We start from the raw sequence: 26,361 nt of genomic DNA on the forward strand, positions 1-26,361 counted from the left end.
TGGGAGGGCACCAGGCCTTTCCAACGAGCCGCCATCGAACATGTGCTCGACGGGGTTACCAAATAGGGGCTCTCTGTCAGCTCCTCGTCAAGGGCGGAGCCCGGTAACCCCCGCACCCAATAGAAGCGGCGGACCGGTCCCATCTGGGGCGGAGCCAACCAGCCGAGGGCGTGTCACTCCCCCGCTGAGCATGCGCAGGAAGAGGGAGGTGACGTCAGATGCGCGCTGAGCTTGGAGAAAGAAGGACGCCACCTCCGAGCGCTGTGAGGCCTCCCTGCATCTTTTGGACCGTGCTTGATCCTGTCCCCGAGCCAAGGTGCACCTTGTGCTATCAACCGACCTGTCCTTCCCTGCCATCAATCCCTGTGTAAGTCAGTCTTGTTCCGTTTGTCTGTGGTCTGTCGGGGATAAGATAAGACTGTAACTAAGTGCCCATCTCTTCTGTGTCTTTTACCTCACTCTACCTTGTAATCTACCCCTTTTCTCCACCACTAATTATATCCTCCTCCGGAGGTCTTGAGAACTGTACCCCTTGCGTCGTTTCATCTATCCCAGTCGTTGTGTCCTTTCCATCATTGATTTAGCGTAGCGCGATTTGGCCAACGTTCGAGTGGAATCGGGTGAGTTGGGGGTAATCGGGTAAACTGTACGAACACGGCGGCCATTCCGCTCGGTCAAGCAACATCTTTAGCCGTGTCCGTAACAATATCGTCAATTTTAATCTTAATGAAATGGGCAATTTGATGTACACATGGCAACTCTTTTCTCGGGGGGGGGGGGGGGGGGAGGGTTGGTTTTGCAAGTATCGTGCTCTGCATGACGTCTTTCTTGTTTGTCTGTTTGTCTGTCAGTCCTTTTGAGAACAAGATATCTCAAAAAGTTGTGGACGGATTTGGACAAAATTTGGTGGACCTGTTGCATGTGTGACAACGACGAAATGATTACATTTTGGTGAAGATCCGGATCCGAATCTGGATCTGAGCATTTTCTAAAGCGATTCTTCACCATTGAGAGATAGGGCAGAAAACGATATATAGCATGATATCTCAAAAAGTTGTGGACGGATTCGGATGAAACTTCGTGAAAGTGTTGGTTAGGCGACAAGAACAAGCGATTTGATGCATTGAATGACAAATATATTAACCAATGAAGACCAACAATTAAAAGTTAAATTGTGGATTGAAAGTATGGGTGCCTCAAGAGGAAAATAGAGGACAAAAAGGTGTCCGGTTTCGTAACAATAGAGAACCGAGGACAAAGTAGCCGAAACCGAACTGTCCTCTTTAAAACCGGATGAATGGCCACAAACGTCATTTTGTGATTGTGGAACAACCTGATTTCAATTGAATGTTATATTTTGAACACGAATCGGAACATGAATCGCAAAACGAACCTGTAGTGTAGTTGTACTTTGGCTCTTAGTTCATCCCGATCACGCATATTTCGTCTTTCTACCTGTCTGGTAGTGAAACAAGATTGAAAATCATTCCAAACAGGAAATCCTATTTTTAAGGACGTTATAAAGGACACAAACAACAGGTACGAATAACTAATGTAACATGATATCTAAGGTGGTGTAAAAGACGCTGCATCAACAGCAGTAAATGTCCGAATTTTTATTCCTCCGCTGACAAAGTCCCCGGAGACATTTTGTTTTTGAGTTGTCCGTCCGGCAGTCCGTCCATTCATTCGTCCGTCCGTGATAGGTTTTCGTTACTGTGATAACTTGTAAATGGCTGAAGCAATCCAAGTCAAACTTGGTTCAGGTGTGTATAATGAGGCAAAGATAAACTGATTCGATTATGGGGTCAAAATGTCAAAGGTCAAACGTGAGAAGTCCCGTTCGGTAAAAATTCTGTTATTGCGCTAACTTGTAAATGGCTGAAGCAATCCAAGTCAAACTTGGTTCAGGTGTGTATAATGAGGCAAAGATAAACTGATTCGATTATGGGGTCAAAATGTCAAAGGTCAAACGTGAGAAGTCCCGTTCGGTAAAAATTCTGTTATTGCGCTAACTTGTAAATGGCTGAAGCAATCCAAGTCAAACTTGGTTCAGGTGTGTATAATGAGGCAAAGATAAACTGATTCGATTATGGGGTCAAAATGTCAAAGGTCAAACGTGAGAAGTCCCGTTCGGTAAAAATTCTGTTATTGCGCTAACTTGTGAACCAGTGATGGTATTTTGACCAAACTTGGTATAAGTATGTATTATGATCCACAGATGAACTGATTAGATTGCAGCATAAAGAGGTCAAAGATCAGAGGTCATGTCAGGTAAAAATGTCATACTTGAGAACAGCCGAAGGGATTTAAATCAAACTTGGTACAAGTATGTATAATGATGTAATAATGTGGGCAGAGGCATATTGGTCGACGTCGTGACGTGGAAGAGTGTCAACCTTTAAAATCCTTATTCTATTTCGAAAATGAAAGAAAAAAAACCGACATGAGATTGAGAGAAACTCTCTCAAACAGGGAAACGAAGCCATTTGGCCCAACGTTTCCATGGTGCACTCCAGGGTTATTTTTGCTACAGCTTCAAACATCAATCGTCTTGATGGTTTACTAAAGTCTAAATAGCCCCATCTTGATCGGGTGACCCAACTTGTGTGTGGTTGTGTGTGTGTGTTTGTGTGTGTGTGTGTGTGTGTGTGTGTGTGTTTGCATGTGTGTTTGTTTGTGTGTGTGTGTGTGTGTGTGTTTGTTTGTTTCTTTGTGTGTTTGTGTGTGTGTTTGTATGTGTTTTGTGTGTGTGTGTGTGTGTCTACATTTTCTTTAATTTATATACAATTTCATATTTCAATTGGTGGCCGTAGGCAAGTTATCGCCGGCACCCTGAACAGATTCCTGCCCTAACCTATAATTTATACTCCATAGAGTACATTCACCATTGCATCAACGGCGCAGGCGCACTCAGCCAAATGATGCTGCCCTGCAGCCTTGTGCTCTTTATAACAGAAGAAGAAGATTCCTCCATTGTGTTAGCCCCCGTTTAACGATAAATAGGAATTTAATGGACAAACTGTGATCGAGCGATAACATTGAAAATTAAGAAAATTGAATTCCAATTCCTCAACGTCATCTTCTTGTATTTCCACTCAATTGCAATTTAAATTTGGTTGTGTAACTCTTGAAGTTCAAACTACCTGACGACATGTCATTGCGTTCGTTTATAGATTGTAGTAGATCTTAATAGTGCAGACGAGGAAGAAGAATAAAAAAGCAGAGAAGAAGAAGAAGAAGGGAAGGTATTAAAGTTAATCAAAGATACGGGGTTAGCAGTGTGAGTCTCTAGTTTTTCTAGTGTAAACCTCCTGGTTTGGTTTTGTTTGGATGTTAGGGTGCGTGGCGTATATAGAGCCTCGCGGCTCTGAAAGCGCCATTAAACCTTAAAAAAGAGAAGAAGAAGGGAAGGTGGAGAATTAAGTATACCGGGAAGTGATTTGAGCGATGGTTTTGTGACTGTTGTGTTAGGAGTTGAAGAGTGAGGTAATGTTTGATTACGAAGTGTTTCTTTTCTCATCTCATCTCATTTATTGTGTTTCTTGTGAACCGAATGCAAGTTTGTTTTACCGACTTTGCGAGACTTCACTTTGAGTTTGATAAGACCGATAAATGTGTCGGTCGAACTTACGTGAGGCGACTTGCTTGTCCATTTATTTTGTACCGTACGTAGTTCTATAGTCGCTGAGGTGTTATTTTGTTATCCGATTGAGAATTCGTGAGGAATTGTTTTTGTCCCGTGGCAATATACTAGGTGTTCTAGTTCCGAAAGTGTGTGTGTGTGTGTGTGTGTGTGTGTGTGTGTGTGTGTGTGTGTGTGTGTGTGTGTGTGTGTGTGTGTGTGTGTGTGTGTGTGTGTGTGTGTGTGTGTGTGTGCGTGCACACATCTGCAAGTGCCACTGCCACTGGTCAGCATCTCCACTTGTGATTCACTAAGACTGAACGGAGCCTTCCCCGGGAGTCCTGATGCATTAATTTTCACCCCAGCAAGGAACAATGACTCGAGGAACAAGCAATCTCCTTATTACCTTCGCAAAAGCGGAAGGTTATGTTTTGATCGCTGTGTATTTATTTGTATGTCTGTGTGTGTGTGTGTATGTTATTCGCATAACTCAAAAAGTATTCAACCGAATTGCATGAAATTTGGTGGGATGATTGGTTATTATACGGGACACATTTGATTAGATTTTGGGAGCAATCGGGTCAAAGGTCAAGGTCAAGGTCACGAAAAGGTCAAAATCGTATTTTTGTTCTGTTCCCTACACTCCCATGCCAAGTACAGAACAGTAGCTGCGGCGAAGGTATGCGCTCTACCGAGTGCCCGTTCTAGTTCGTGCTGTTTTCCCCCTCCACCTACCGGGATTCGCCTGATCCCACCCGGGGACAACCCCGCTCTCTACATGCAGTCCCACCGTAGCTTGGTCCCATCCGTCCAAGACGGAAGTGAGTTGCACCATGGGAGGGAGTCACCAAAAGGGAGTCGTTTAGGTGGAAGGACAAAGTGCTCCAAGCTGAGGGAGTCGACAAAGCACACTAAGCTGCACAGCTAAGCCGTGTCCCAAACGCCTCAGCCTCACCAAAGTTATGTTCAGCACGTTCGTCGACCCCACTGAGGCTCAGTCCCACCCTGAATGGGATGGACTTGATAAAGCCCTCCAGGATTCACAGCCAGGCCGCAACGCAAATGCATGTCGAACAGCGTTGACACTGGGCGCCATGTGCACAGTCCTCTTTCCTACCACAGCTGCTTCCCTCGTCATGGTCTTTGCTCCCATTGAAGATTTTATTTGGCACGGTCTTTGGTTCCATCGATCCCCGATGAGAGGGAGGTGGAAAAGCGTGACGCCTCCCCTCACCGCCATCTTGGAAAATGTCTGCATTGGTGTGTGTTATTGGTTGTTATCTCCAGATGCACTCCAGATTTCACACCCTCTCTGTTATCTTCACCCTCTCTTTTGCTCAAGGTAATCTGCCATCAGCTTGGAAATCAGCCAACATTGCCGCTTTACACAAAAAGGTGCAATAACAGATACTTGCAACCCCAGACCAATCGGCCTGCTCCAAATAATCAGCAAGGTCATGGAATCCATCATTGCTTTAGATATCAAATCCTTCCTCTTCTCCATTGGCTTGATCTCTGATCATCAATTTGGATTCAGACCAGGTCATTCTACTCTGGATATGCTGCTTCTGCTGTCTCAACAATGGATGGAGGTCCTCAATGCCAAACAGGAAATCACAGCTGTCTCCCTTGACATATCACGTGACTTCAATACGGTCTGGCACCCCGCTCTGCTCACCAAACTCGCCTCTTATAGTATCCATGGAAATCTCCACGCATGGCTTGCGGACTTCCTCTCTGGTCGTAATCAACGTGTGGCCCTGAATGGATTTATCTCATCTCCCCTTCCTGTTCAGGCTGGAGTTCCCCAAGGCAGTGTTCTGGGCCCTGTGCTTTTTCTGGTCTTCATCAATGATCTCTCCGACTCTCTGGAAAATCCTCTCTATCTCTTTGCTGATGACTCCACTCTCTGCCGCCCGATACCTCATCCCTCAGATCGGCAGTCTGCAGCATCCTCACTCTCTGCAGACCTGGACAAAATCAGAGTGGTCAAACAAGTGGAACATGTCTTTCAATCCTGACAGGTCCCACACTCTTACAATGTCTCTCCGAAAAGACCGACTGGACAACCCTCCCATCTACTTTCTGAACAATCCTCTCAAATAAGTTCTGTCGCTCAAGCTTTTGGGCCTCACCATCTGCCATGATCTTTCCTGGGAAAACCACATTTCCAAGCTGGCCTCCAAAGCCAGTCGCCGACTGGGCATCCTCCGTCGTGCGAAGTCCTTCCTTGGCACACCTGAGCTCCTCACCACATACAAGGCTTTCATCCGCAGCTCAATGGAATACTGTTCTCCCATATGGGCTGGTGCTCCTGCCTCACACCTAGCTCGTCTTCACGCTGTTGAAACCAAAGCGTTCAGAATCATTGGAATCTCCCGTGATGAAGCTATCTCCGAGGGCCTTTCACTCACTCACCGCAGACAGGTAGGTGGTCTTTGTCTTCTACCGACTCCACTCCGGCCTTGCTCCCCCAGCTCTCTCTGTACTCTGTCCCCCCCAATATTCCTTCAGGTCGCACAAGATCTGCGAGCAACCCTCTTATGGTTAAAGTGCCAAAATCAAGACTCTCTGCTCACCCTCACTCTTTCATTCCTCTTTACTCCCGCCTCTGGAATAAACTCCCCCACTCCCTTCAATCCCACTCCTCCCTCCAGGTCTTTAAAACAGCTGTTCACCACCATCTCTTATCTTCCCCCATCCAAAACCTTGATCTTTTCTACCCCCGCTAATTCACCCCAGAACCACTTTTTTGAAATGCGGACCTCTTTCCTGGAAGTCCGAGCAGTGTCCATGTGTTTTTTTTCCTGTCCCACCCCCCTTTACCATCCCCCTTCCCACGCCTCCTCCCCCCAAACCCTCTCCCTTCCACAGATCTCCCGATGTCCCTGCTCTCAAATGTTGTGCTTGTTGTGCTTCCCTCTCTCTCTCCATCTTGTCTCCCGCTCCCTTTATCTTATGTTTTATGTGTACGTTTTTTTTTTGTTTTTTTTTGTGATTAATGTTAGCTCTTACATGAGTCTTGATCTTGTATACAAAAAAAAGAAAAAAAAGAAAAGATGTGGGTTTTCAGAAGGTTAAACGGATTCCTCCTCGGTCGTGAAGTAGCCACCTCCATTTCAGTAGGCTCGTTCTCCGTAGGTATTCTTCAGTAATTGTTTTACGCATTTGTTTATGACACAGTTGTGACCCTCTTCTATTCTGAGGTGTGCACGTGTGTTTTGATCTGGATGAGAACGGATTACGGATTGGGTTGATGGGCGATGACACGAATCTGCTCTCAAAACCTGACATGTACAGCTGTTGTACACCGAGCAGTGTGTGCTATATTTTGTGTGAAAGTCTGTGATCAGGTGGTATGTGTACTGAATTATTTTGAGTTGACAAACCACTCCAAGAATGTTTAGCTTCATGAACGTGTTTTACCTCATTGCATGCAAATTTTAGTGTACACCATATAACGCATTCGGAGGGCAAAAGTTAAACCGAACACGAGTAGAGTGTAAATAAAGTGTCCAAGTTGATAGTGAAATTTACCGTCACCTGATCAGGTATTTCCATGATGCCAAGTTTTGTTTGCTCTACTTTTTATAGCCGGGTCAGAGTTCTAAGACCATTCACCCAGGAACTGCCTTAGTCTAGCCAGGGTACCAGCCATAAAGACTCTCTTGGTGCCCTGATTTTTTTTATTTTTTTTTCAGCTTCCATTACCGAATATGTATGAATGAATGAATGAATGAAACCGTGCAGCGAATGGCTTGAGTCAAACCCATGGCGCTGATCTAAAGCATCTTTACACATTCTCACCGAGCTTTACAAACCTCCTTTGAAGGATTTGCATTGAGGCGTCTTTGGGCGGTACTTGGTTTGGGTCATGGTGTGACATACGAGTGTGGAATTTATCATCCACATTCTGGTGCATTTACTCATGCGAAGTTGTTGGTGTATGTTCACAGGAATGGGAACGTCACTCGCTTTGCAATTCCAACTCGCTTTGTCATGCTCAGGTGGTGGTTGAGAAAGGTGACGGTATTCAATGTCACGTCCTTTTGTATTTTGTGGTCAATACGCTGCGTCCTGCCATTGCTTTGCGGAATTTGCTCGTTAATAATGGGCCTAACCAAGGAATTTAGACAGGTTTATGCAAAAACCATTCATTCGTGAAATGCTTACAACAAATGACTGACATTTCCACCCCCTGGTTTATTACCTCCACCACCAAAGGTGGATGGAGGTTGTGTTTTCGCCCCTGTCTGTCTGTTTGTCAGCTTGTCTGTCTGTCCGTTTGTGAACAAAATATCTAAAAGTTATGGACGGATCCTGACGAAATTTGGCAGAGATGGTAGCGTATGTGACGACGACGAAATGATTCGATTTTGGTGAAAATCCGGATTCGGATCCGGCTACTAGAATTTTTAAAAGTGATTTTTCACCATTGGGAGATGGGGCCAAAAACTATACATAGCAGGATATCTCAAAAATTTATGGACGGATTTGGACGAAACTTGGTGGACCGGTTGGGTGTCTGACAAGGAGGAATCGATTCGATTTTGGTGAAGATCTGCAGATGGATTCGGATATGAGAATTATTTAATTTTTAAGTGATTCTTCACCATTGGGAGATCGGGCCAAAAACGACACATAGCAGGCTATTTCAAAAAGTTCTGGATGGATTTGGATGAAACTTGTTAAACATGTTGTGTGTCTTACAAGGAAGAATCGATTCGATTTTGGTGAAGATCTGAATATGGATTCGGATATGAGAATTATTTAATTTTTAAGTGATTCTTCACCATTGGGAGATCGGGCCAAAAACTATACATAGTGGGATATCTCAAAAAGTTATGGATGGATTTGGATGAAACTTGTTAAACATGTTGTGTGTTTGTGACAAGGAAGAATCAATTCAATTTTGGTGAAGATCCGGATCCGTTTCCAGCTAGTAGAATTTTTAAAGTAATTCTTCACTATTGAGTGATATGGCAAACCAGGTGGAGGCTCCAGGTGCTCTCTACTGAGTGCTGTTCTAGTTTTAATAATTAATGGAAGCATTATTTGTGCCCTTTAACTCAAACAGCACAGCTTTTGTCCTCGTACCATTTGCCACGGATTTTTACCATGGTTTGTATGGAATATCGCAAAGGCAACCCTACGTTACTGGTTGTGTGTGGTGCCATGGGACCTTCTTTGGCATCATCCATTTCCAAAGAGACGGGAGAGGCAATTGGTCTGTGTCAGTCAGTGTGTGACTCCGCACGCGCATATACGTCACTATAACGTGGCGGAGCCACCTGAAGTACAGTTTGCCAAAATTGTCTAATTTAACCACACATTGGTTATTGTACCTTGAATGTGGATGATGTCCAAGATAGCCTAGCCCATTCTTGAGGGTGGTGGTGGTGTTGTTGTTGTTGTTGTTTTTTCCACACCTTAACCCCCTTTCACCCAACCAGGACTGACTCGGTGAATGTGCTGGCGAGGCTCTGCGTTGAAATTATTTGTCCCGTTACCCTTGGGATTGGGTAACCTTGGCCTGCAATCTACTCCCATGGCTCTTGGGCTGCACTAATCATTCATTGATGCATTATTATGGATAAGAAGACTGAGCATTTAATATCCTCTTTGTGGGGTATATAGTTTACAGTAGATCTGAGAAGAAATTTATCTATATTAAAGTAGATCTAGATGCAGATTCATCCGATTACAACAGCCTCTCCCGTTCTTTTGGGAACTTGCGAAACTAATGCGTGACTTTCAAAATGACGCACGAATGCTAAAGGCGACCTTCGACGCATGCGCTGTGCGTGTGTTTTCTATGATTTGTTTGTGTTCACCGGGAACTTTTAACCTGCCTTCTCGAAATGTGTAGTTGAAATCGTTTTTAAACATGATTTTCAGCTTTTAGATGAAAGGCGTCGGATCCGTACCATTTCCTCTTGGTACAAGCTCGCCTCGGCCGTGGATATAACACCACACACAACACATGGAAGGATGCTTCAACTTTTAGCAATAGATGCAGCAATCTAGTATAATTCCCATTGTGGTCCCGGAACCAAGATAAAACGAATAAATATGTATGTATGTGATTATGTTTTGATTGTGATTATTATGTGTATACAGTGCATTCAGAAAGTATTCAGACCCCTTCACTTTTTTCACATTTTGTTATGTTGCAGCCTTATGCTGAAATCGTTTAAATTCATTTTTTCCCTCATCAATCTACACTCAATACCCCATAATGACAAAGAGAAAACAGGATTTTAGAAAGTTTTGCAAATTTATTAAAAAGAAAAAACTGAAATATCACATTGACATAAGTATTCAGACCCTTTGCTATGACACTTGAAATTTAGATCAGGTGCCTCCCATTTCTCTTGATCATCTTTGAGATGTTTCTACACCTTGATTGGAGTCCACCTGTGGTAAATTAAATTGATTGGACATGATTTGGAAAGGCACACAGCTGTCTATCTAAGGTCTCACAGCTGACGATGCATATCAGAGCAAAAGCCAAGCCATGAGGTCGAAGGAACTGCCTGTAGAGCTCAGAGACAGGATTGTGTCGAGGCACAGATCTGGGGAAGCCTCCAAAAAAAAATCTCTGTTGCATTGAAGGTTCCCAAGAGCACAGTGGCCTCCATAATTCTTAAATGGAAGAAGTTTGGAACAACCAGGACTCTTCCTAGAGCTGGCCGCCCGGCCAAACTGAGCAATCGGGGGAGAAGGGCCTTGGTAAGAGAGGTGACCAAGAACCCGATGGTCACTCTGGCTGAGCTCCAGAGATCCTGTGTGGAGATGGGAGAAACTTCCAGAAGGACAACCATCACTGCAACACTCCACCGATCTGGGTTTTTGGCAGAGTGGCCAGACGGAACCAGCTCCTCAGTGAAAGACACATGAAAGCCCACAGAATCTTGTTTCTCACAGACAGTCTTTTATGTGTTTTTTTTTGCAAACTCCTAGTGGGCTTTCATGTGTCTTTCACTGAGGAGAGGGTTCCGTCTGGAGGCATTATGTTTTCAGGCTGTCCGTCCGTGATAGGTTTTCGTTACTGCGATAACTTGAGAACGGCTGAAGGGATCAAAGTCAAACTTGGTACAGGTATGTATAATGATGTAAAGATGAAATGATTGGATTTTGGGGTCAAGAGGTCAAAGGTCAGAGGCCCCGTAAGGTAAAGATTATGTTACGAAGCTAACTTGTGAACCAGTGATGAGATTTTGACCAAACTTGGTGTAAGTATATATTATGATGCAAAGATGAACTGATGACATTTCTGCATCAAGAGGTCAAAGGTCGGTTTCTGTAATTGTTTTTTTGTCACCGTGATAAATTAAGACTGGCTGAAGGTGAATATCGGAAAGACAAAGGTGATGGCAAGTGGTAAAGCATGTGGTGAGGTGGAAAGAACTGGGAAGTGGCCGTGTGCTGTGTGTAGGAAGGGTGTCGGAGTGAACTCCATTCAATGTACAATGTGTGCTGAGTGGGTTCATCAAAAATGTAGTGGTCTGAGAGGGTCATTAACCAGTGTGGCAGCTACATTCAAATGTAAGGTGTGCACAGAGGGAGCTGCAGATGGAGGAAATGTTGAGTTGGATCTTGGAGACGGCGTGAAGCTGGAAGGTGTGAAAACATTTTGCTACCTCGGAGACATGCTGAATGGAGAAGGTGGATCAGACTCGGCAACGGTTGCTCGAGTGAGATGTGCATGGAAGAAGTTTCGGGAACTGAGTGGCGTGCTGATGAGGAGGAGAGTGTCGCTGAAGCTGAAGGGAAAGGTGTATGCTGCATGTGTGAGAAGTGTTATGATTTATGGGAGTGAGACATGGGTAATGAACGTAGAGCAGCAACGAAGGCTGGAAAGGGTGGAAATGCGAATGGTTCAATGGATGTGCGGAGTATCGTTGAGAGAGAGGAAGACAAATGATGAATTGCGAAAGATGATGGGAATATTGCCTGCGATTGATGCTGTGAAGAGGAACAGGTTGAGATGGTTTGGTCATGTATTGAGGAAGGATGAAAGTGACTGGTTGAGAAGAGTGATGGAAGTTAATGTAGAAGGAAGTAGAGGACGGGGAAGACCGAGAAAGACTTGGCTAAAGATGGTGGAAGAAGAAATGCGGGCAAGGGGGTTAACAAGGAGAGATGCAGAAAATAGGGCAAAATGGAGAAGATTGTCATGGGGACCGCAAGGCTAACCCCCGCTCTAGCAGGGAACATGGCCTTAAAATGCATGTTGTTGTTGTTGTTGTTGAAGGAAACCAAGTCAAACTTGGTACAAGGATGTATAATGATGTAATGATAAATGGATTACATCATGGGGTCAACAGGTCAGAGGTCCCGTTAGGTAAAAATGGTTACTGCATTCGCTTTTGAACCAGTGATGGGATTTTGACCAAACTTGGCGGAAGTACATATTATGATGAACTGATTAGATTTCTCATCAAAGGTCAGAGGTCATGTCAGTTAAAAATGTGATTCTTGAGAACAACTGAAAGGATTTAAATCGAACTTGGTACAATTATGTATTATGATTTATTTATGTGGGTGGAGGCATATCGGTCGATGCGGCGACGTCAAAGATTGCCATTGTAGTTATACGTATTTTGCTGAAACTTTGTATGTGCAATCAACATTGGGGGATGCATGAAATATATGATTGTTTGGATTTGACCACCCGTGCGTTCCTCAGGGGGTGGGGACTTAGGGTCACAGAGGTCAAAACAGAAGATTTTTATAGAACTCAAAATCTGATATTGGATCATTCCTGGTGGAACCCATCTCCATCTTTCAACAATAGATCGATGGGAAGCGTGGGAATTTGCGATGGCGTGCCATCGACTTCGCTCTAGTTTGAATTGTCAAAGGGAAACTCTTTAAATTATCAAAATGCGTTAACTTTTTGAAAAATGGAATTCAGGATTTTGCGTTTTTGCTTTCGTTTGGGATGCAATGACAATTTTGATGACTTTTGGATAATTTGGGGATGAGGGAGGGAGGGATACGTCTCGTGCCCTCAACGTGTTTCGTTTACAAACAGCACTTCGAGGTGTACCCGAGGCCATGTCTCATCCGGAGGACGAAGGAATGGATGACATCATGCAGAACATGCCAAGTCGCACTTTAGGCAAGCCGGGCATTCTTGCAGTTCCTTCCTGTCCTCGTTTATCTCCTTGATTCTTGTGTTCGATTATTGATATTGTTTTGGGGAAAAAAAAATTCAATCGTTCCCAATCTTCATCCTCTCTGTGTCCGTCCTCGTTCTCAGGGCGAAGAGCCGGTTTGGTTGCGACGCGTCTTGCCGGCTCGATGCGGAGGAGGCATTCACGCCGCTCCAGCAGCCTCACAAACTCTTTGGAGATGAGGATGCACAAAATGGAGGACACTGCAGCCCCTCGTGAGTATGGGACGTCACAGAACAACTCTGCTGATGGTTGCAGGGCCTCTACCGGCATCACCTGGGGGAGTTTCTTGTGATTTAAAAGGAGACCGGGACACACCTTGGTGAAAGATTGCTGTGACAAACGAAAAGGGCACTCGGTAGAGCACATACCTATGCCAGGCTGAGCAGCTTAGGTTTTGTATCCCACTGATAGGCCACATCTGGGCCTGAACCAAAATCGAATCGATTCATCCTTTTCACACACCCAACCTCTCCGCCAAGTTTAATCCAAATCTGTCCACAACCTTTTGAGACATCATGCTCAGACAGTCAGACAGAGGTGAAAACATAACCTCTGTCCACCATGGGTGGCTGAGGTAATGACTCTTCCCCTCCCACTCCAAAACCTTAATGATTTGATGAACCACGTGATCAATTGCACATCTCACCACTACAATGCAATGTGTCGAGGTGTAAGCAGTGGATCCTTAGCCTGATGTAAATTCAGCCAATAGTAAAATATATTTTTCAAAATCTCTCTAATGCAAACGACACTATTTGTACTATTTTTATGCCTCCGTGGACTAAGTTGCCGGAGGCATTATGTTTTCGGGTTGTCCGTCCGGCTGTCCGTCCGGTCCGTCCGTGGTAGGTTTTCGTTCCCACGATAACTTGAGAACGGCTGAAGGGGTCTTAGACAAACTTGGTGCAGGTGTGTATACTGAGGTAAAGATGAACTGATTAGATTTTGGGGTCACGAGGTCAAATGCCAAAGGTCAGACGTCATGTTCGGTAAAAAAATCCTGTTATCGCGATAACTTGTGAACCAGTGATGGGACTCTGACCAAATTTGGTACAATGGCCTCTAAATGGCCTCTAAAGGTGGTTTTTTAAAATGTAGAATGGTGTAAAGATGAACAGATTAGATTTTGGGGTCAAGAGGTCAAAGGTCAAAGTCTGTAATGTGTCTATAACTTGAGAACGGCTGAAGCGATCTAATTCAAACTTCGTACAGGTATGTATAATGATGTAAAGATTAACTGATTCGACTTTGGGGTCACGAGGTCAAAGGTTAAAGTCTGTAATAGGTCCATAACTTGAGAACAGCGAAATGGATCTAATTCAAACTTGGTACAGATATGTATAATGTAAAGATTAAATGATTCGATTTTGGAGTCCAAAGGTCAAAGGCCAAAGGTCAGAGATTGTCAAGTAAAAATGTGATAACCTGTGAACAGCTGAAGGGATTTAAATTAAAACTTGGTATACGGTAGGTATATATAATGATGTAAACATGAACTGATTATAATTTTGGGGTCAAGAAGTCAACGGTCAGAGGTCATGTCAGGTAGAAATGTGATACTTGAGAACAGCTGAATGTATTTAAATCAAACTTGGTACAAGTATTGTAATAATGTGGGCGGAGGCATATCAGTCGACGTCGTGACCATTCTAGTTACTGATAAATTGCGTGCTGGTAGGATAGACGAAAGGTATGCAGCCTCACTTCTGAGTTGTCTAGCCTGGGTTGGATCTCAACCCAGCTAAACTGTCATCCTGGTATTTCATAGACAGGGTGAGACATCAGTCTGTGTACTGCTCCTCGGATTGGATGTTGAACCTGGCTTCTCATTTGCTGGCGTTACTTGTTGGGTTGTAATAAAATATCGCACGGTGCCTGTAACGAACTCAAGCAGACTCCATCGTGCCGGAAGCGGAAAACGCGTTTATTGACGCGGTGATGATTCACTCGTGTCTGACGAATAAGCGCGTCCGATAAACCACAACAACAATGCAAATACAAGTCAGAATAATACGTTACATCCTCCTTTCTTTCAAGGAAGCCACTTTAAAGGAAACCAGCAAAGCAAATAACTCTATAAAGTAAAACTTACACTGAATTAATTAACAAACAGCATCACATTCAGATCACGTGAATCAATTGATTTAAATTTAAAGATCCAGACGTCTGGGAGGGTTAACCGCTCTGCCGCTCCTTGTGATGAACTTGGTATTTCTGGGAGATGCAGTGGCTCGAGGCGATGACACTGTTGGGAGACTTTGGGATTCAGATGCTTGCTCACTTGGACTTGGGGACTTGCAGCAGTTCCCCACTGGGGTGTCCTGTTGAGTGGTGGGATCAGGGAAGTCCCTCATGTCCTGGGAAGAGTAAAAGCGAGAGAGTGGCTGACTTCCCACCGGGCCAACATTGGCTGAATGAGGCACTCTGCGGAGATGGAGCCTGTTACGCCGGTACACATTGTTTGGGGTCCTCAGCAAATATGACCGGGGGCTGTTGTGGCGCGCCTCAACTACAGCCGGAATCCAATGCCTGGCCTCCGGGTTTGGCAACATCCTAACACTGTCTCCCGGCTGGAGCGGTGGCAAATCTGACATAGATGGCTTGTCATGATAGTATTTTTGTTTCTCCTTCTGTGTGTCAAGGCGTGATCTCACAAGGTGATGGTCATACCGCGCAGGCATGAGAAGAGTGCGGTTGCAAGGCAGTGTGTTTCTGGGGCGTCTTCCCATTAGGAGCTGAGCCGGGGACAAGTTTATTCCTTCAAGTGGAGTGGTGCGGTAGTCTAGCAGGGCTAAGTACTTATCTGCTGACTTCTTCCAGAGCCTTTTCACTGTCTGGATCGCTCTTTCTGCCTCTCCATTGGCACGTTGGTGCTTGGGGGACACAATGTCGTGAGTTATGCCATATTCTTTGCAAAACTGAGAAAATTCCTCTGACGTGTACTGACTTCCGGAATCGCTTCGCAGCTTCTCTGGAATACCATGTCGACAAAACTGCTGCTTGAGAGCTTCGATTACCGAGCGAGCTGTAATGTCCTTGAGGCAATCCACCTACACAAACTTGGAGTAATAATCGACCGTGAGCAAATACTGCTTTGATTCGAAGTCAAAAACGTCGCTTCCAACTTCGATGAATGGAAGATCAGGCGTGTAAGTCGGCAAGAGAGGCTCCCGTTGCTGAGCGCTTTGATACTCTGCACACTTGCAACAATTCCGTACAGTTTCTTCGATGTCAGAGTTCATTGAGGGCCAATACATGACCTCGCGAGCACGCTGCTTACACTTGTTCACTCCGAGGTGCGATTCATGAATCAAGCTCAGCATTCTGGGTCTGAGGCTTGGCGGGATGACAAGGCGCATGCCTTTGTAGACAACACTGTCTGAGACTGCCAATTGCATTCTGGAGTCAAAGTACGGACGGACCTGTGCTGGGACTTCCTTTCGGGAGTCAGGCCATCCACTTGCAATGACACCGCAGAGAAGGCTCATTTGACTCAGAGTAGCTTCCTGGATTTCGAGGTATTTCCCACTCGTGATCGCAAGGAACTGGAACATGTTCACAGGCTCAAGGTCTTTCCCAGCTTCTGAGTCGGTGTCCGGTAGAGGTGCACGGGACAATGTGTCGGGGAGCACCATCTCAGAACCACGGCAGTAGTTAACCTCCAAGTCATACCGTTGAAGCTTGAGCAACATACGCTGTAAACGCATGGGAGAAGATAGGAGAGGCTTCTTGAAGATTTCCTCAAGGGGTTTATGGTCATTATATACCACTACTGATTTTCCAAAGATATAGTAGTGAAATGCTTCTGTTGCATGGACGATTGAGAGCATTTCCTTCTCAATCATAGCGTAGCGACACTCAGTATCGGTCATACTGCGTGATGTGAACGCTATAGGGTTGCCATTCTGGAGCAAACAGGCTCCTACAGCGTTTTGGCTGGCATCGGCTTGTATTTCAACTGGCTGACTTACATCGTAGTACTGAAGGACCGGGGCCGAAATACATGCTTGCTTCAGCTTCTTGAAGGACAGCTCCTGAGCTGACTGCCAGGAGAACTCCACGTCCGCCTTGCAGAGATCACGGAGAGGCTTGCTTGTGTCACTTAGGTTGGGGATAAACTTCCCTAAATACTGAACGAATCCAAGGAAACGCTTGACGCCTTGTTTGTCTGTTGGACGTGGCATTTTCTCAACTGCCTTCGTCTTGAATGGATCTGGTAGCACTCCTTCTGCAGTAAGCAGGTGGCCTACATAAGGGACTGAGGTTCGCCGGATGAGGCATTTTCGGAAGTTTAGTTGCAGGTTATAACTTGTAGCTCGTTGCATAACTCGCTTCAGTACACAGTCGTGGTGGGTGATGTCACGACCAGCAACTAAAATGTCATCCATTACCGCTGTTGCCCATTCTATCCCTTCTAGCATCTGGTCCATGATTCGCTGGAATATCTCCGGCGAGCACCTCAATCCATAAGGGAGACGCAGCCAGCGGTATCTCCCTACAGGTGTATTGAACGTGGTCAAGAATGAAGAAGGCTCGTCAAGGCGAATTTGCATGAACCCACTGCGGGCGTCAAGCACAGAAAATACTTTGGCTCCAGGGATTTGAGCTAAAACTTCCTGAACAGTTCTCATTGGGTAGTGCTCACGTTTTGTGCACTTGTTTAAGTCTTTGGGGTCTATACAGATGCGGACTTTGCCGTTGCGAAGAGCTACTACCATGGAACTCACCCACTCAGTCGGTCGTTCTACCTTCGCGATGTGACCTTCGGTGACCATCTCTTGTAGCTTGTCAACTATTTGCTCTCTCAATGCTGCAGGCTGTCTGCGAGGAGCGTGAACTACTCCCTGTGACCCTTCTACAAGCTTGATCCGATAAGTTCCGGGAAGAGTTCCAGTTGTCTTGGCAACTTCTGGAAACTCAGAGATTACTGCTTCCTGAGACACATTGACTAGAGGCTGAACAAGAGACAACTTATCGAGCTTGACAATGAGGCCTAGGGCTTCCGAGGTAGCGCCTGACATTACATTCTCCTGATCGAGGTCAATGACCTCAAAACTGGCTCTAACGGTCTTGTTTTTGTGAGAGAGAGGGTGTGACACGGTACCGACAGGATGGATAGTATGGTTCGAGTATGTTTTAAGAACTTTATGCGACGATTGTAGATCGCCTGCGAGGTGCTGGACTAACTGGTAGTCGTTGAGTGTTAGTGTGTTGCACCTTGCACCCGTGTCAATCCGGAACCGAGTCGGCTGACCCAGCAACGTGACGGTCTGTGCCCACTTGTCATGAGTAGCCGTATTGATGCTTGGTTGTAGAGCAGAGATCCTTAAAATTTCAGATTCCTTGACGAGTTCTTGAGGAAGATCTACATGATCTAGACTGGTCTCCTCATCAAGGGACTTTAGGTCGCGCAGTCTCTTCCGACACGCCGCAAACCAGTGACCAGGCTTCTTGCAGTAGGAGCAGCTAGAATTAATTGCTGGACACTTGGCTTGCCTGTGCACTGACTGGCCACATTTGCTGCAGGGACCGTCATTCCGAAACCGATTCTCAGCTTTGAACAGCTCGGTGGCTTGTGTATGCCTATCAGGCTTGCTCTTACAACGTTGAGTCTGGTGCTGAGTTCGTTCGTTTTCAGATCTGAGGGCTGAGATGAGAGCATCTTCATCTCGGACTATTCTCATATGTTTCTGCGAGAGCTCTAGCTGTTGGCCAATTTCTATAGCTTTAGCTAGTGAGAGCTCCTCACCCCTATCGATTAATTTCTCTTGGACCCTCTTATCATGGCTGCCATCAATGATGCAATCGACGATTATGTCGTCTGGGTCTTGGTAATCGCAATCCATGAGAATTATCCTCAGATCTTTTATGAAATGATCAAAAGACTCACCACTCCGCTGGCGCCTTTGTTTCAGTCGGTGTCTGGCAACTCTTTTGTTCTTTCTGGGCTGCACATAGTTCTGGAATTTGTTCAGCACTTCCTGCGGGTCGTCTTTCTCTCCTTCCTCCCAAGATAGAGTTTGGTAGATTTGACGACCTTGTTCGCCGATCCACGTTCCGAGCCATCCTGCTTGACGAGGCTTCGTTATGTCTGCGAGCGGCCCTGACAAGACAAAACTGACGTGATTTCTGAACCGGCAAAACTCCTGGTAGAGATCCAGACTCTCCCAGTCGATCGAGGGATGATCAAAGTTCGGAGATGCCATATTTATGGAGACGAATGGCGGCTTATGGCGTGAATATCAACGAACTTCTGACACCATGTAACGAACTCAAGCAGACTCCATCGTGCCGGAAGCGGAAAACGCGTTTATTGACGCGGTGATGATTCACTCGTGTCTGACGAATAAGCGCGTCCGATAAACCACAACAACAATGCAAATACAAGTCAGAATAATACGTTACAGTGCCCTTCGTGAAGAGGAGGCGAGTTCATGCCGGCACCTTAAAAAAAAAAAAAAAAAAACACCTTTAGAGGCCATTTTTCCCCGCAAAGCGGGGGTTGGCCTTTTTCGGGAACCGTGGTTGTTGTTGTTTTTCGGTCCCCTTTTTGAAGCAATATTTTACGGCCGGATGCCCTTCCTGGCGCCAACCCTTTTTGCCGCCTTTTTTTTTTTTTTTTTTTTTTTTTTTTTGTATACAAGATCGAGGCTCGTGAAAGAGCGAACATTAATCACACAGAAAGACAAACAGACACATAAAACAAATAACATCGGGAGCGGTAGACAAGATGGGGAGAGAGGGGGAAGGACACAAACACAACATTTGAGAGCAGGGACCGAGAGACATGGAGACATCGAGAGATCTGTGGGAGGGAGAGGGCTTTGGGGGGGAGGCATGTGAAGGGGGGGAGGCATGTGAAGGGGGGGAGGCATGTGAAGGGGGGGGGGTGGGAGAGGTATAAACATATGGACACTGCCAGGATTTCCAGGAAATAAGTTGGAATTTCAAACAAGGTGGATCTGGGGTGAATTAGTGGGGGTAGAAAAGATCAAGGTTATGGATGGGGGAAGATAAGAGATGGTGGTGAACAGCTGTTTTAAAGACCTGGAGGGAGGAGAGGGATTGAAGGGAGTGTGGGAGTTTGTTCCACAGGCGGGAGAAAAGAGGAATGAAAGAGTGAAGGTGAGCAGAGAGCCGAGATTTCGGCAGTTTAACCATCAGAGGGTTGCTGGCAGATCTTGTGCGACCTGTAGGAATATTTGGGGGACAGAGCACAGAGAGAGCTGGGGGAGCAAGGCCGGAGAGGAGTCGGTAGAAGACAGAAAGACCACCTACCTGCCTGCGGTGAGTGAGTGAAAGGCCCTCAGAGATAGCTTCATCGCGGGAGATTCCAATGATTTTGAAAGCTTTGGATTCAACAGCGTGAAGCCGAGCCAGGTGTGAGGCAGGAGCACCAGCCCATAGGGGAGAACAGTATTCCATTGAGCTGCGGATGAAAGCCTTGTAAATGGTGAGGAGCTCAGGTGTGCCGAGGAAGGACTTCGCACGACGGAGGATGCCCAGACGGCGACTGGCTTTGGAGGCCAGCTTGGAAATGTGGTTTTCCCAAGAAAGATCATGGCAGATAGTGAGACCCAAAAGCTTGAGTGACAGAACTTCTTGGAGAGGATTGTTGAGAAAGTAGATGGGAGGGTTGTCCAGTCGATCTTTTCGGAGAGACATAGTAAGAGAGTGAGATTTGGCAGGATTGAAAGACATGTTCCACTTGTTTGACCAGTCTGTGATTTTGTCCAGGTCTTCAGAGAGTGAGGAGGCTGCAGACTGCCGATCTGAGGGAAGAGGAATGGAGCGGCAGAGAGTGGAGTCATCAGCAAAGAGATAGAGAGGATTTTCCAGAGAGTCAGAGAGATCATTGATAAAGACCAGAAAAAGCACAGGGCCCAGCACACTTCCTTGGGGAACTCCAGCCTGAACAGGAAGGGGAGATGAGAGAAATCCATTCAGGGCCACACGTTGACTATGACCAGAGAGGAAGTCCGCAAGCCATGCATGGAGATTTCCATGGATACCATAGGAGGAGAGTTTGGTGAGCAGAGCTGGGTGCCAGACCGTATCAAAGGCCCTTGATATGTCAAGGGAGACAGCTCTGATTTCCTGTTTGGCATTGAGGACCTCCATCCATTGTTGAGACAGCAGAAGCAGCATGTCCAGAGTAGAGTGACCTGGTCTGAAACCAAATTGATGATCAGAGATCAAGCCATTGGAGAAGAGGAAAGATTTCATATCCGAAGCAATGATGGATTCCATGACTTTGCTGATAATTGGGAGCAGGCTGATTGGTCTGTAGTTGCAAGGATCTGTTTTTGCACCTTTTTTGTGTAAAGCGGTAATGTTAGCTGATTTCCAGGATGCTGGCAGATGACCTTGAGCAAAAGATAGGGTGAAAAGAACAGAGAGAGGGTGAGATAGAGCGGCAGAGCAGGATTTTAAGACCCGTGGGCTGATGCCGTCTGGTCCAGTTGCAGAATCAGAGTCGAGGTTTGACAAAAACTCCTCCACCTTGTCAGGAGAGAAGGACACAGAGTCCAGGAGCAGTTGGGTTCGACTGGGAAAGGTGGGAACAGAGAGAGATGGGTTTGGGACTAAGGATTTCGAGGCGAACACAGAGTTGAGGCATTCGGCTTTGTCACGTGCGATGTCAACTGTGTGGCCATTTGAGGTAAGGGAGGGGATGGAGGGGGAACAAACACCAGAAACGGATTTGACCAGACGCCACCAGGATTTGGAGGAAGGAGACAGGTTTGAGAGTTCATTCTTGAGTGAGGAGAGATAGTGCTTCCTGGCACTCCTGAGGGTAGACACACACTTGTTCCGAGCTTGGTGGAAGGAACTGAGATTTCCTTCAGTTGGATTAGCCTTCCAAGAGGCAAAGGCAAGTTGTTTCAGGGCAACTGCCTCACCACAAGATTCAGTGTACCATGGACGGGAGGAAGGGTAAGACAATTGAAGGCGAGATGGGATAAATCTGTGCATGAGAGAGATCAGTTTGCTTTGGAAGAATTCCCAGGAAGAATTGATGTCGGAGGCCTTTAACGACAAACAGGGAATTACCAGTGAACTGGTACTCAATTAGCCGACCTCGGAAGGATGACAGGCTGAGTCAACCCCCATGGCGTTTATTCAGCAATCGACCGGGATTCGAACCTAGGATCCTAGGATCCTAAGCCGGCACCCTAGCCGCTAGCCCAACACCAGGGTACCTTGAACAACTTAAAAACTCCTATCTGGAATGCGGATAGCAAGTGTTGTCTGGTCTTTTTGGAGGTTACGCTGCTTGCTATCTCCTATTGTGATTGAAATCTGGGCAGCAGCCTCTGTTATTATAAACAACTTGGCCAGTTGTTTGCTTTTGGATATGTAGAGCAGCACACACACAGATGCCAACGGACGTCTCATGGCTCGTTTGAACCTTGTAATGTTTCTAGTCTCAAGTTCTGGTGTAATTCGGTTTTAAGGTATCGTGATACCATCACGTGAGACATTGCGCTTGTGGCCAACAGAACGAGCGGTGGTGATGGAGCTCTGCGAACTGACAGAGGCCGAACTCATCCGAGCCGTTCGCAGCATACCTGATACCCTTGCCAACAAGCGAAAGTACCGAGATCTCGTATCTCAACGGCAAATCTCGAGGCACAAGTCGTACTGCTTCACTTGCTGCAGCGATCTCCGTTGGAATGTTACAAAGGTGTGCAACACCTGGTGATGACGATATTCCTTTATTGTCTTTATCTGCATGGTGTTATTTCTGTGTTTGTTCCTTGGTTTTCTGTGTTTATCGTTCCATTGTTGGCTGTTTCTCCAAGAGGAATTGGCACAAGGTAAATCTCTGGACTGTTCCATTTGACCCATTGGCTTTGTATGGTTACCTTTACACCTATTATTCAAAGCTTACAAACGAAGCCGGTATAGATCGTGCTTGGGAACACAAAGGAAGAGTTGAAAAGGCCCTTCCCATGTCCTTATTCTCAAGACTGTATGGGGTAAGGTGTTCTGCGAACTCTCTAGTTGCCCTCGCGAAAGGAGAGGGTATTGCATTTGAGTCCGTCTTTCTGTCTGTCTGTTTGTCCGCACTGAATAAATATGCTTTCCTCTGCAACCGTTGGTCTGATTGGCAAGAAATTTTCACCATAGATCTACCTCCTCCTGTAGATTTTTCAAAATGATACTTTTGACATCATAGATCACGTGGTACGGGTGCCATCTTGAATGAATGAATGATAGTTTTAAGGCCATTTTCCCCGCTAGAGCAGGGGTTAGCCTTGCGGGCCCCATGACAATCATGGTTCCCTGTTTGAGGCAATGTTTTTATGGCTGGATGCCCTTCCTGACGCCAACCCTTAGTCGCCTCTTACGATGCGCAGGGATACGGTGTACCTATTCTAAACCGGGGTACACACCGGGATCATTCATCCCAGCAAGCTGGTACTCAATTTGCCGACCTCCGAAGGATGACAGGCTGAGTCAACCCCGCTGGCGTTAATTCAGCGATCGACCGGGATTCGAACCCAGGATCCTAGGATCCCAAGCCGGCACCCTAACCGCTAAGCCAACACCAGGCATTTTGGAAAAACCGAAAAACTTTACACCTCTATCTCCGAAAGCGCTGCATAGAAAACATTGAGACATGGCTCATTGTAAAGAACTCTCCATGGGGAATAACATCTATGTCAATGATGATGTCATAAATGCCTCTATTATGACATCATAATTCGACAAGTACAAAACTTCATCCGATCAGGATGAAATTTCTTGAGCGGCAACTCGGGAAAAATTGGTGGAGGAAAATAATAATAATAATAATAACGTCATCAGTCTCGTGGTTTGGTAGCCATATTGGATTGAACATAAGTTTATATCATCGTAGAGAAGTAGAATGTAGAGTAGAGCGTAAAGAACGTAGAGCAGCAACGAAGGCTGGAAAGGGTGGAAATGCGAATGGTTCGGTGGATGTGTGGAGTATCGTTGAGAGAGAGGAAGCCAAATGATGAATTGTGAAAGATGATGGGAATAGAGCCTGTGATTGATGTTTTGAAGAGGAACAGGTTGAGATGGTTTGGTCATGTGTGACTGATTGAGAAGAGTGATGGAAATGAATGTAGAAAGAAGTAGAGGATGGGGAAGACCGAGAAAGACTTGGCTAAAGATGGTCGAAGAAGAAATGCGGGCAAGGGGGTTAACAAGGGGAGATGCAGAAAATAGGGCAAAATGGAGAACATTGTCATGGGGACCGCAAGGCTAACCCCCGCTCCAGCAGGGAAAATGGCCTTAAAATGCCTGTTGTTGTTGTGTTTGTTGTATAAGTTTATATCATCTCAATAAACCACATGAACACAGCAACTAATAAACACCGCACAAACTACAAACACGTCCTGGTGAGGGTCTGCAATCTCTGATTGCTGTTTCTTGTTTGAAGAATGTGAATGGATCTTGTAAACCTGCAAATTAAAGATCAAACTTCAGGATTACATTATCTTTGAGCATCAGGTTGCGATGACCACCTTGCTTCATGAGGATCGTCCTGTACCTGAATCCACACTGGCTTCCCTTGAAGCTGCAGAAATGGTATGCCTCCACCAATCATGAGACTTCTGAACTGATGACCCAAAGAGGATTTTTCAAAACCGCTGTGAAATCCAATTGCGATGAGTTTGTGGCCGGAGTGGCAAAATGGAAATGCTTAGATTCCTCGTATTCCTTTTGCGATCTCCATTGAACATCGGGTAAAGGTGGTTTGACTGAACTTGTATGCAAATGTGGTGCTTTTCACCCTGCAGTCGCTGCACCGATTTGGAGACTCCCTCCGTTCTCTACTCCTGCTGATGGTGCCATGGCGCGAGGCTCTCCGGCACATCGACAGTCGCTTTGGCACGGGAGTTCTCTCTTACTTCCTGTTCCTGCGCTGGCTCCTGGCCTTCCACCTCCTCTCGTTCCTCGTGAACTTCTTCTTCATAACCCTGCCGCAGCTTCTTGCACCACCCGTTGTGACTCGGCCCTCCTTTACTGGCCTTGAGTTGCTTACCGGCGCCGTACGTTCCTTTTACTCGTCTACTTGGTAATGCTTTTCCTGTTAACCTGGAAGTTGTTGGCTTTGGTAGACTTTGAATGTCCCCGATGTAACTTCCCTCACCGCAGTTTAGTTGCTGTCATCATTAACCTTGACATTTTGATTACGTACTTCGACTGTGGTCTGTGGAGAAGATGCTGTTTAAACAATGTGGGTACACACCTTGTTTGACATTTTCCCCTTGTACCTGTGGGTTTTTTTTTTTTTTTTCCTACCCTGGTTCCACAGGGTTATTTCACAAACAGTTGCTTCTATTATGGTTACTATTCGAGCGATATCATACGCATCGGCCATGGGAGTTCTGCAAATGACACGCTTTCAGGCACGCCATACAACATGCAGCTCTCGTTCTTCTTTACCGTATCTGCCTACCTTTTGGTTTGTGGCGTGGGTCTACTTTACAGGTAGGTCCCGTGTTGGCTGATGGTCGGAAGGTGGGTTTAAGTCTCCTTCCCACTTGCACTCCTACTCCAAGCCTTGTCTCGATTTCCAACAGGATGGGGGCCCTGTTTCGGCGGAACTATGTGGTTCCTGGTTCGGTGGTTAATTACGCCACCAAGGTGTTCAGCGGCTGGGATTTCGGACTCACGGATGAACACGCCGTCCAGCTGCGGAAGCACAACTTCAATACGCAGTTCCGGGTACTGTGACGTGATTGTCCACATGCATTTCCCTTTTGGTCGCCCATACATTGCTGAATTTGCTATTTCGGAAGCTTTGTGAGGCCTCTAGTCTGCCTGCCGTTGCTCGTCTGCTTCCCACAATGTCTGGTTGAATTTGAACTGAACCTCTGATTGCAAGATTAGATGTCAAAGTGTTAGCGAAACTTGCTACCGCAAAGTCTAATATAATCACCGGTACTTTGCTCATCAGGAACTGCTTTCGGAGGCAAAGAGACAACGTCTTTCCTTGAGCCTGGGACAGAGGGCACAGAGACTGGCTGTACATGGCGCTGTTTGGTTGTTTGTGCTCGGCACCACCATTGGTTGCTGTGCTGCTGTTTTCTTCATCTCCAAGGCAACCAAGGTGGGCTCATGTTGTTTTCCACGTCACCGAAGGGAGATCGAGGTTGTTTTTACCCCTGTTTGTCTGTCTATTTTTCTGTTTCCTGTGATATCTCAAAACGTTATGGACTGATTTGGATGAAATTTGGTGGGCATGTTGGGTGTGTGAAAAGTACAAACTGATTCGATTTTGGTGAAGATCTGAATATGGATTCGGATACGAGAATTATTTAATTTCTAAGTGATTCTTCACCATTGGGAGATCGGATGAAAAGCGATATACAACATGATGTTATAAAAAGTTATGAACGAGTTATGATTAAACTTTGTGGACGAGTTGGTTAGGTGACAAGAACAAGCCGATTCGATTTTGGTTCAGGTCCGAATCCAGATCCGGCCTATCATTGGGATACAAAACAAACTGTTCAGCCTGGCGGAGGTATGCGCTCTACCGAGTGCCGTTCGAGTTTTTAAAGTGAT

At 45.9% G+C, this 26,361-nt stretch overlaps 1 protein-coding gene across 5 annotated transcripts in view; it reads left to right on the plus strand.

Annotated features, from left to right (window-relative positions):
- The window catches only part of LOC137427844 (transmembrane channel-like protein 5), a 169,982-nt gene that overhangs the window by 113,733 nt on the left and 29,888 nt on the right, over window positions 1-26,361 (plus strand). Inside the window, exons 1-9 of one of the 5 annotated variants that reach the window (XM_068117611.2) lie at window positions 3,225-3,489; window positions 7,582-7,648; window positions 12,666-12,752; window positions 12,894-13,022; window positions 22,314-22,498; window positions 24,588-24,839; window positions 25,106-25,281; window positions 25,374-25,518; window positions 25,751-25,903. In XM_068117611.2, coding sequence (XP_067973712.2) covers window positions 12,689-12,752; window positions 12,894-13,022; window positions 22,314-22,498; window positions 24,588-24,839; window positions 25,106-25,281; window positions 25,374-25,518; window positions 25,751-25,903 — 1,104 coding nt within the window. In that variant the 5' untranslated portion in view covers window positions 3,225-3,489; window positions 7,582-7,648; window positions 12,666-12,688. Of the gene's footprint in view, window positions 1-3,224; window positions 3,490-7,581; window positions 7,649-12,665; window positions 12,753-12,893; window positions 13,023-22,313; window positions 22,499-24,587; window positions 24,840-25,105; window positions 25,282-25,373; window positions 25,519-25,750; window positions 25,904-26,361 lie in introns of those variants that run through there. The other 4 variants (XM_078777723.1, XM_078777722.1, XM_068117610.2 and 1 more) reach the window with 4 other exon arrangements.

This window comes from Myxine glutinosa, chromosome 5 (assembly GCF_964187855.1).
Source record: "Myxine glutinosa chromosome 5, kmMyxGlut1.1, whole genome shotgun sequence".
Classification (NCBI taxonomy): Eukaryota; Metazoa; Chordata; class Myxini; order Myxiniformes; family Myxinidae; genus Myxine; species Myxine glutinosa.